Source organism: Anabas testudineus, chromosome 11 (assembly GCF_900324465.2).
Source record: "Anabas testudineus chromosome 11, fAnaTes1.2, whole genome shotgun sequence".
Lineage (NCBI taxonomy): Eukaryota > Metazoa > Chordata > Actinopteri > Anabantiformes > Anabantidae > Anabas > Anabas testudineus.
The window spans coordinates 1,956,615-1,969,086 of NC_046620.1; the positions used below are offsets into that span (position 1 = coordinate 1,956,615).

The 12,472-nt window shown below is 37.2% G+C and overlaps 1 protein-coding gene across 1 annotated transcript in view; it reads right to left on the reverse strand.

Moving 5' to 3' along the window:
- Positions 1–489: 489 nt before the first annotated feature.
- Positions 490–12,472, reverse strand: part of LOC113153899 (ectonucleotide pyrophosphatase/phosphodiesterase family member 2) — a 28,758-nt gene continuing 16,775 nt past the window's right edge. The window contains 1 exon segment of the mRNA XM_033326243.1: positions 490–1,880. Coding sequence (XP_033182134.1) covers positions 1,710–1,880 — 171 coding nt within the window. The 3' untranslated portion in view covers positions 490–1,709.

The window sequence follows — 12,472 nt, forward strand, 5'->3', positions numbered from 1 at the left end:
CAGACTTAAAGGTGTAACTGTTTTTACAGCTTGGGTCTTCCATTTGTAGTTCTGGCAGTCTGTAGCCATTGTGCAGAGATAGCTGGAACACCATTAGGCTGAAAACAACCAACATTCATACTTCATGTCAGAACCATCACTAATGCAGTTCGTGGTTGCTGTGGTGTGATTCATCAGCTGTGGATGGAAAGCTGCAGACTTCTTTATATGTCTGTGCTGTGGTATGGCTGACTGCACCCCCCCTAAAAGCCCTTTTGAGTAGCACACCAAAAGTACAAATATAAGACCCCCAGCAGCATCAGTTGTATCACAGTCTATTTGTATCTTATTACAGGAAACAGGGACTGATCTGATGCATTAGATTAACCCTAGTTGCTGTTATTGTTATATGCTATATTATTTTATGTAATAAATATGACAAATTGTATAAAAATATACACCTAGTTGATCAGCTGAGACAGAATGAGAGAAGGAGACATGAGACAGAGGTGGATGTGACAACAGAGAAAGCTGTTGTACTTTCTGTGTGTTTATTGTGTGTGGATATGGTTAAACATTCACACTGTTTCTGTACTTTAACATTTAGGAATTCATTGAATCTATGTGTTGACTATTATAGCTTTAGTCACTGCTGTAAACTGTTCAAGTCAAAATGACTGTTTCTGCCTTTTAGATATTTTGTATTACCATTACTGTATTACTGTACAATTCAGGTTCAATTTCAGGCTTTTTGGCAAACTAAATGAAATCTTCATCCATCTTCAAATAAGTCATTCAAATGTTAATCCCATCTAAATCATCAAGAAAGAATTTAGTATGGTTTGGCACATTAACTGCAAGTAGCTACTTTACATTACTGCTGACTTTCAAAACATGTTTTACAATCTATGTATACTATCAGATAATGATGATGTAAGATATTTTCATACAGCATGAAAATATACACTGATCAGGCACAACATTCAATGCACCTGGTGGTTTTATTCTTGGGTGAACAGATGTCAGCCTGGAAAAAAATGCCGTGTGATGCTGTCAGAGTGCATTGCAGCTGGCTATGTATGGAGCTGCGTAGCCACAGACTGATCACAGTTGCCAGGCTGATGCCTGTCCACAGGTGACAGCAGTTGTGGCTGATTGGTGTGAATTGAGTTAGTCTGGCTGCAGTTTTATGTGCAAGGTCCTCACTGGGTTACCAATAATGATGAAATGCCTTGATAAGACTAACACAAATGCTATTTATGATTAGTTCCACAACTAAAGCAAGTAAGTACCACTATTACTAACTGATTTTTAGGAGTATGAAGAGACAAATTCAAAAGTTTTCAAATTCTACAACATGTATGGCCAGTGATAACATAAAGTAGACGTCATTCATAGTTAGGAGCTGAAACACTGGTATGGTCCTTTAGGTGTGTTATCTGTAGGGGAAGCTTCCCCATCCTGCATCATTACTGTGCTAGCTTATACTTTCTCAGATTTTGTGGATAATACTGAATATTCCTGTTGCCATCTTCCAAACTACTACTTGACAAACCGTTCTTTTAATCTTTTCACTTTTTAAAAATGTGTTCCCTTTTCAAAGCACTTCTTGGGCAGTTCCTCAGGAGTGGAACAATGATGCACCGGCTGTCCAGCGAGCATGAAGTGAAAATGCAGAACTTCTACAAAGAGCAACACCCGGTATGTGAGTTGTCTGTCTTTCTGTGCATCTAGTCATCACTCTCAAAGGTGTGCAGGTAGGTTTTGAGGCTTAGGATGCTGGTATAAGTAAGGTTGGTGGCTCGGTAGAGGTCCAGGCCCGTCAGGATCTCTACGTCCCGTACTCGTGCTGTATGGAGTTTGAGCAGGTCTTCAACCCACTGTGACTCATCCCCAGCGCTCTGTAGGGACACAGACAGTTACCATGAAGGGCATACTTATTTGACTTAATAAAAGATATTATATCAGTTAATCTGTGTTTAGAACCTTATTTGGAAAATTTTACATCTGTGAAATAAAGAAATATTCATTAATTTTTAATACAGCTTGACTGTAAAACTTATGCTATAAGATATTTCTAAATGATCATGCTATTTAACAAGATAAGAGAAGTAGTTTATATAAAGGTGACTTTTCTCTGTGTAATATACAGTAGAAAAGAAAATCCATCTCTATGCAGATGACACTCTAAAATATTTTGTTGTTTCCTACAGTTGAGTGAAGAATATTATTATTAATAATAAAGTTCACTGGAGGAATCAAATCTTTCACAAGAGAGGACATTTAACTACACTCAGCAATGTGGGAGTTTGATACCAACCTTTAACCAACAAAACAGGTACAGCTAACTGAAGGAAGCAAGTCTGTTTACCTACAGAGTGAAGGATTGCACAATTCCACATGGTTCACACAGTGTTTAATTAAATGTTATGCAACTGGGGTCATGAAGAACAAATTCATGAACTTCTTTCTGCAAACCAAACTGATAATATCAGTTATATAGGCTAATATCTTGTAAAGCAGATGGCGACAAATTAGAAACAATAAGCATATCTGAAGAAATTAGGAAATAATTACTGAGCAGATGAAAGTGATGAACTTTCCAGCAACGTTTGTTGCATAAAGAGCAACTTTATTTTCCGACTAATGTGGTTTATCTTGTGGCCTTCACCAGCCCATTAGGCAACCTCTTTAGTAATTAAATTGTATTTTGGTGGTAAGTGTAATGAAAAAAAATTATGTAGCTTTCAGCTGGAACTGAATGAAAATATTCAATTGTATAAATTACAGTGTATGAATTGTATTAATTTGGGATTTGGAACATTGGTTAGACAAAATAGCAGAACAAGAGAGACACTGTGGCCTCTTATTTTACTGTTTTGATTTTATTTTATAAAATGAAAGACTAATCAATATGAGACACTGATAGAATAACTAATAATTCTGATAATAACAACAAAGATAAATCAGTAATTTTGCAAAGGGGCTTCTAGACAGCTAGCTGAAACTTTAAAACTTTGAAACTTCATGTTATCCATAATTCTGTTCTGACAGAAATGATTAATAGGCTGCCAGGAGTAAAACATCCCAACTGAACTTTAATTAATGGCGTGGATGCACAGAGATTATATCCCAAATAACCCCGGCAGCTCTTGGCTAAAAGCAATTTACTATTTGGCCATCTTCCAGCACACTCAGTGATAAACGATGCATTTCTTATAATCAATCAGTACTTTCTTACACAGTTTTATATTGTGTGTATGTGTGTGTATATTTACCAAGATTTTCTGAACTTAGATATCACACATTTCACATTTTTATTACATGCATTCATTATGTGTGGAATGGCAATGCTATTTCTATTAAAACAAAATTCATTTTGAATCACTGGTTGTGTAATGGTGTGGGAAATACCACAAGCCAACATATAATAATAAACTGATTGCCCAGTAGATTATAATTGGCATTTAATTATGCTATTGGCCACAAGTTAACACATGTCCAACCAAACCAGACAAGATTTCATAAGAAAATGACTTACTCCACATTTCCATATAATTTGATGCAGCCCCATCTGACTCATTTAGAGACATTCTGGCCCGTTCTCTCTCTAAACGTGTTAGATACTGATGCTTTGTCACTGGAGAATGTCAAGTGACATTGTGTGTTGGTATGAGAATAGATTACAGGAAGTACTAATTTCTGTTAACATAACCTAACCCTGAAGTATTTGTGCCTAACCCTGACCAAGTCAGGGTCTTTGTGCATAAAGTGAATTAAACATTGATCAGGTCTAATAGGCAGCCGCCATCCTCCACATGGCATCAAGGAGTGAGGTCAAAGGGTATCTTTAGCATTGGTATTAAGAAACTAATTAGAAAGTATCATTATGTAACATTGGGAAGTGTTGATAACGACACACAAAGGGCAGACTGACACTTTATGTGTGTTTTTTTGCAAACTATCTTGAAAGGGTCAAGAACCAACTTGGGTAGCAACGTAAAACTTTGTTTTAATGGAAAACAAAGGACAGGAAACAGCAAATGAGTATGACTATGACTAGTGTGACTACTTTAAAAGGTGTTAATGTATTTTTGTTCTCAAAACAAAAGAAAGCTAATAATAATAATAATAATAATTAATAATTAATCTTGCGCTGGAGCTGGTTTTACAGAGACTTCTAACTTCAGTTAGATGTTGAAAATGAATCTGTTTTCCAACACTGTCTTATCTGTGATTATTTTAAAGGCTACTCCATAACATCTCTGGGTAACGTATTATTCCAACTAAAACATATGTCTGACCATGAGATACAAAGAACACCTGTCAAAAAGTTCAACAATTCAAAAAAAGCTTGTATATACATACATACATACATCTATTGTATATGCTTGTGTATACAGCTCAACATGAACTGCTGTGCTGTGGCTCATGCAGCAGGCCTTAGTACTGAGTTGGCACTAAGCCAGTCTAGCAATCTGCCAATGTGTCAGTCAGGTTTAGGACTTTTTCACCAGAAAAAAATGCCTGACAATGCCATGTATTTATATATTTTGCTGCAAAATTCCAACTACACTGACAGGGGGAAAGCCCCCCTAAAGGATATAGTGTCATCCTACTATTTTGCCAGGCCACAAGTATAGTGCTGTCATTTGCTGACAGAGCAGATACCATACATCCTGCAGAGGAAATAGTCACAGTACAGCAGCTGATATGTGCACACACCATGAAATTGTTCCATTTCGGAAGTTTCAACATTCATCTATGTTAAGAAATAGAACAGTCACATCTATTCTTCCTTTATGTGTCATATATTCTTCATGCATGTTTCTCTTTTGCCTTTTTTTTTTAACCAGCTCTTTGATTATGTAGAAACCAGCTGCTTTTCTTAGTGAACCAAAACTGGTACCTGCACAGAATCGTTTTGGACTGATTAGTATTTTTATCTGTTGATTTACTCACCGTTCACTCATAAAACATTTATAAATATTCCTCAGCTAAACAGAATCAGATACTTGTTGGAGCAAATATCTTTGTGGTTGTTTTCTATGTTGGAGAGAAATCATTTTTACTCTTTTACTTTTAGGTCAACACTACAATGGAATATTGAAAGCATGTTTTGTTAATTTGTGAACTTTTATAGTTAGCTTTGGACTGAGCCGGGCTAGCTGTTTCCCTAGCTACTAGATAGATAGTAGTCTCTGTCTTCTTATTTAACTCTGAACCATCAGTTAATCTCTGATCTGTGTTTTCAACAGCAGACATCTGGAGAAATTCTCTCTACATTGTGCAACTGTATGTGGTTTTAGATGATGAACTGCAAGATGTACCAGGTCATTTTCCACATCCAGATTCAACACCATAATATTAAACTGTGCTTCAAGGGAAGTTCCTGAAGCTTAGTACAGTTCAAACAGGTGACTGTTCTAGGAAACAACTACTACATCCAAATAATTCATCTCCGTCTTATTCTCATAGTGAATCAGGGGACACATGCCTGAATAGTCCTGTTTGACACTGTTCATATTTTATATTTACCTGATTCAAAACTACTAATAAAAGAAGCGAAGCTGTCATTCAATTCACATTTACTCATGACTAGACTAGACTCATTATTACCTTTAAGGTTAACAAAGAAAATGGAACATTATATGAGCACATCATTAAGAAGTCTTGGCCTTTAAAAAACAATCACTAGATCATCAGTATTATGTAATACTGGGAAGCAAAACTGACAATATTTTATAATAAATGTACATCAAAAGTAAATGGGGAAAAAGCATAATAGGGAAGTTCTGCACAGAACCATACAACTCTGAAAGTAAGCTGTCTTTTTTATGGGGCTGGATTCTCATGTTGTCCTAAAATATATTTTGATTAAACCAGATTTCCAGCACACGTCATGTGAAAACTACCCCAAACTGGACTGCAGTGAACTGTGTGAGCTCATTCCCTCGTTACTTCTACAGAATGAGTGGGAAAAAAAGTATGGGCGAATGAAAAGAACCGCTCATGATTGAAGCAATCGAATCATCTGCTGGAGACAATGTTATGTCATAGGTAAGTATGACTTACTAGTGTCTATTGGTGATGTGACTGCTGACAGAAGTAGCAAGGTGAATTCTGATGTCCCTTCCTAGTGTAGATGGATAACGACCCTAAACATCCTGCGAAAGCAACTCAAGACTTTTCAATATTTCCTTTAATGGCCAAGTCAGTCGCTTGATGTCAACTCAATAGAACAGTTTTTTTTTTTTTTTTTGAAGGCAGAAAAGACCCACAAACAAGCAGTAACTGAAGCTGTCACTGCTGAACTCAATGGCTGCTAGGGGTTTTCATCTAAGCACTAAAGATCATGGTTATATTGACAATAATGTCACTGTCCAAACTTTATTGAGCCCCTGAAAATAGGGGTACTCTGCTTGAAATGGCTGCATTTCTAAATAGTCATCATTTTGCAAAACCTCTTTAAATAAAGGTGGAAATCGATACTTTGATCCATTGTTCTGTTGAATAAAGGCAAAATTATAAACTCTAACCATTATTATTATTATTGTTGTTGTTACATATGTTCCATGGCTCAGAGCTGTCCCACAGGGTTTGTTGATATTCCACAGTTTTGTTATTGTCACTACAAGTATTTTGTAAGTTGGTATTGTGTGTGTTTCAACACCACAATACCAATGCCAATACCATTCTGCTCCATCAACACCATGATCACACACCTGTGACTACAAGGGACCACCTGCTTTTAAAGTCTTTTAAAAACAAATGTAGATATTTATGTAAAATACGATCTGCTGATTAAACTTCTAATTATAATTTAGCTGATCATGATAATCAAACTTGATATATGACTTAAATACGTTTTGCCATACAAATGTTTTGCCAAGTACATGTACATCCAGTACCTGTCTACGTGTGTGGACATGATACACAAGAACAACCTGAAACTAGTGTTAGAATTTCCAGTGCTCTCTTCCAAACAACTTGTCTTCTGTTTATGACTGTAAAGTGAAATTAATGTCTCCATTAAACAGGAATGAGATAATGGAAGGATCAAAACAACTCTTGGAAACAACCACTTAAGCATGTTCCATTTCCATACATACTGCACAGTCTTAAAACAACTCAACAAAGCAGAAGCGTTCGTATCCAGTGTGGAATATTTTTTGTTGTTATTGTAACCATGATTATGTCACGTGCATGAGCTACAACACTTAACATTAAGGAACTAGTTATTTTTAAGTGAAACCACATTTTTAACCTTGTTTAATTTGAGCTTTGGTCACGTCTTCTGCTTAAACTTAACCAAACTGCTGTTTGCACACATGTTTTCCTGGGTTTTGATTTTTTAGGATGAAAAATTGTTTATATCAGCCCCTATTTTTGGTGCCATTGTATTAGATGACAGCTACGATGTTGGTTCTTGGTGCCAAAGGCGTAGAATTCCAATGTTGGATGAGAGTTCCCCAGGCTTCGGAGCAGTGACACGTCTCATAACCAATCAGCTGCGTGGCAAGTTCACGCCACTCTTTGTCTAGTGGGATTTTTGCTGGAGTTGTAGTCTAAGCAACATTCATGATATCCAGTGGCACTGTTGTTCTTAATAAAGACATAAAAGATCAGGAATTCTTTGTGTGTTAAATTTTAGTGTTAATATTTTAGGCACATTAAATTTGTTAATAATCGATTTAATCAGATCACATTTTACATTTAATAATCACATTTTATGACAAATTTATGCAGGAAACCATGAAATTCCAAAAGGTTCACATACTTTTTCTTGCCACTGTATAATCCTTGTAATATTGGAAAAACTGAGGTGCAAAACTCTGTTTACGGTCTTTAGTTTAGTTTTTTAGGAAATAGAGTTTAAGTTATAATAAAAGTCAATCACTCCATTTGTCAGGGATGTCCTCATCTGATTATGATGCTATTAGAATAGTCCATTGTTCTTGGCTTCTCCTATACACAGCAACATGCATTCAATTTATATTAAACATCAAACAGCAGGAAATACCCAGTTTCAACAGATGCATTCTGTAATGTGCGCTCTCTTTCATCATTTTAACATCTAAGTAAGATCCTTTTGAGTATTAATTTAATATGAATTATGCATTGTAGAGTTGCTGGTAAAAGCCTTTGCTTCCAGTTACTGCATTGATTTGGGTCTAAATAGAAAATAACCTCTTGTTTTCTATTAGAGAAATGTTTGCAACAGAATAAGAAAGTACACAAAGAAAGAAAGAAAACCAAGTTCATGCACCGTTGTTGTTAATGTTGCTGTACAGTCAACACAGAAATCAGTAATCGGAGAAAATCTCATGTTTGTCTGAATAAACTTATGTACCCACTGACAACATCTATCCTGATTTTCCAGTTGACCTCGAAAGAATGAGGCGACGTTGAGGGAGAAACTATGTGATCCTGTGACTGATATGTAATATAAACCATAACACAATGCCTCACACCCATAGCCTCTTAATGACAGCCTTTTATAAATGATCTTACAAGATAATTGTGCTAAAAGACAAGTTTGACTCACGCTCAAGTAATGGGTGAGGCAAACTGCTCTTCAACAATAAAACGCTTTTCAGAGCTGAATTTTTGTGCAATTGTAATCGAATTATAGTGATGAATAAAAGGTCAAGGCCTTATCGAAATGCTGACAGTTAATGCTGCTGCTTTATTGTATTTAGGCTTCACAATTATAAACGCGGTGTTCATTCATAAAGATTGCTAAATTAAACATGAGAATCAACAACTTTAGTTTCTAACATTACATACAAGGGGAAAATCCCCTTGGAGATCAGTTGAGTTAACCAGGTGGGCGTCTTTGACAGAAAACAAGTGGTGAAAAAAACGGCTGATGAGGATTTACAACCAGCTGCACTGGAAGCATTTGTTCCAGTGAGCACAGATATGTTTTTAAAGAGTCACAGACAGATAAACGACTATCTTCCTGGACAACAAGGAAATCTGCAGGCTGCTTGTTGACGCACTTTCAGAACACGGAAACCTCATTCATGTGATCATGTTGAATGGTGAGATGAGAGTTAATGAGAAACGCCCTCATGGAAAAACAAGTCAAATGTGATATCATTACTGAGCATTTCCAGATTTCACATTTCAGTCAATCATTTTCAGCATTTTTCTAAATTCCTATAAATGTTTTTTAACAAAGGCTTTTTAATGAGATCTGGGATGAAAAAGTCGCCCATTGGCGTCTCATTTGAACCATATTGATAATTAGGATTTTCTTTTCCACTAACTTTTGATTATGTTCATGTTTTTATTGAAATTTTTTGAATCAAAAGTTAGAGAACAAACATATCAGATTTTATGAAGCAGGAAAATATTCCAGTGGAAAATATAAAGATTCAGGTTCTTCAGCGTGTGACAGAACGTTTCCATGACCTCTTTGTTTTGTTTTTGTTTCTTTGTGTGTGGGAATCCCTCTCTCATTGAGACGTGCTTATCTGTTGAGTCACAGAGACCCACAAGAGTGTGACAACATGTAAATTTAAGGATGTTTTCCAAAACTTGTGTAGGTCAAAGAACAGCGTGACAAAGGTGTTTCTCCACACACCCACACACCTTACACATGGTCCACATCTGCCCAACACAACAGAAATTCAGCATAAAAATAGTTCTTGATCTGATGCACTTTCTTTACAAGTGATCACATGCACACGCCTACACACCAGTAAACACGGGAGTTTGGTTTTGATCAGGAGTGTGATTCAGGTTCTATAGTTTCCTCCTTGGGCTTATGTGTCATGCAAGAGGAAGATAACATTAAATAAATAGGCTGAAAAGGAACAAAAAACAAATGTCTTCTTCTGCTTTACCGCACAAGTAAAGGTCACAACTCTGATATCATCGTCATCCTCAGCTGCTGAGGAACCAGTTCTGTTCCTTATGGTTATGGTCACCAAACACTTCAAGCTGCTGTCTCCTGAGTAAAATTCAGTTGAATCAGATCCTCTCCCAGGCTCCGACATTAACTTTCTGTCCCACTTAGCATGCATTTTGTCTGTCTGCTCAATGTCTGTGATGATCTATGCATTTATAACATCGCGTAAACAAGAACACATCTACAGTCTAGATCTACATGTAGAGTAATTTAGTCGCACAATTAGGTTTTATGAACTCCTCCACAAAAAGTACCTGTGGTATAGTATGAAGTTTACAGAGGTTACAAGTTACAATAATGTGTATACAGAGTCACACACATCAGCAAGACAACATAATGTTGTCATATCTACGTCGCCCACTAAGGAGCTAACCTCAGAAGATGGGGAGAAACTTTGGGTGTAGCGAGGTATCAGGGCAAAATGGGGAAATGTGTCACAGTCCCTGTCCTGGCTCACTTCTTCTTCCCCTTTGACCCTTCTCTTTGTCCACTCCACACTTGAGTGTGTTACTCAACCAGCCGCTCTGTCCTACACCTTTTTCATTTCACCAGTTAGTGTCCTCAGTATTTACTCAGCCTCAGTTCCACTTGTCCTCTGCAAGACTGTCAGCCTGGTCTTCATGTTTACCCGGCTCCTCTCCAGATTATACAGAAATCTCTCCGTGACCTGCACCACCCAAACTCTGTATAAGCCTTCATTTTGTTTAAATTAAAGCTCACTTTAGCTCACTTGTGAGTGCATTTCCTGCCTGGTGGTGTTATACAACCAGAAATGTGTACATTAGAAACGTCTTCACACGCTGACAATCTGGTCAGAGGTTCTCTGCTCCTCATGGAGGAGCCAGCTCTGAGGTAAACAGAGCTTCATATTTGATTAAATGCCTGACATATCTTCAAATGTCACAAGGCAGATTACTACCCGAACAGCACATTACAACATGTTTCCAGAGTTGTGTGCTCACAGCAGCCCGGCCAGGAAATCAGCTGTATCCATCCAACTGTTAAATGGATGTGACAGCTGCCCCGAGCTTCACCAGACTATCAGCTACCTTCCTGGCAGAGTAGATGGTGAAACACATTATCTTCCCATAAATAATTCAGTTGGCTGCTAATTCAGAAGAACAGCACAGGAAAACACCGGAGAGTATTTCCCTGTAATGTTTGACTTTCGAAACATGGATTCCTGTTGTTATATATAGTGGATATTGTTATATAGGCCTAGTGACTTTCAGTTTGCTCTCACTTCCTTTGTATACCCCTTATGTTACATTAGAACCGGGACATACAGCATGTAATGCATTTCTTAGAAGAGTTGCAAGGGGCCATGCAGTTTGTAATGTACTTCTGTAAAAGTGCTTGTGTTGAAACTGTCTTGGAAACAAACTCAATCTACACCTTCTAGTAGTAAAGTAGAGTAGTCTCCATCTGTCTCTGTAGTTTTTTCCAATGTTCAATCTGACATTTACACCCACCTGATGATAGGCCAACTGCCAGAGTTTGACCTCATGTCTCTACGTCTGTTTTTTACCCCTCTCTGTGACATTTTCCGTGAACTTCTGAGTCCACTGCTATTAATATTTTTCATTAATGACTGCTCCATTTTAAACCATGTTCCGTTTCCCCCCTTCAACTATAAGTTTTCAATTTTCAACAGTTAGGCAGTTTTTTTATTTGCACTAAAAATTGTGGAAATAATGAATAGAACACATTCAAACAAAGATGAAGTAACTGATCATTGCACTCCAGTCTATAGTCACATATCACTCACTGACTCAAAGTCTCCCACATTTATATAATAATCAGTAGCTAAAACACTGTGTGAAATCCTAAACTCCACATGATGTAGTAAAATTTAAGATCTAATTAAAGATATTAGAGGAACCATTCAGAGAAATCAAGTTGGCCCAATACAAACATGTATAGAATAGAAGCTACTCTAACATTTAGGTTCAAGTAACATTACAGTGATTCTGCAAAATTATCTGTTATGAACTTCAGACTCTCAGGCAGCACCACGTCTAAGCTGAAACTTTCTGCAAAGACAAAAGAATGTATATACAAGATCCAGAAACGTTGCCTCTTTCTGTGGGCCTGAGGCAAAGTGGAAAAATGGAAAGAGGAACAATCTGGTTTCTCATCAGGCTTCAGTTGAAAAGGAATTGGGGCGTGTTTGTGCAGCAAACAGCACGGGTAACTTTCACATCTGTGTAGGTGCCATTAATGCTGAGGTATATATAGCCTAAAAATAACCCGTGCTGCCTTCCAGGTGACATTTTGATTTCAGAGAATTTCAGTCCTTGTTTACTTCCACAAGACAATGACAAACCACATATCCTCTGTTTAATGTCATCAGGTTCAGATAATGTCATGTAGTTGCTCATACTATGGAGGAGGCAGTCTTGGTCAACCTGCTTCGCTAAAACCTCTTCAGACAGCATCAGTGCTGAAAGTCCCAAAAATGAGATCATCTGCAGGCAAATGTGAAACAGTTTTGATCATCATGGAACCATGACCTTAATTTTGAGTGACCAGGTCCAGGGTACACCACCCTGGTCCTAGAGCCGCACTCTGCTG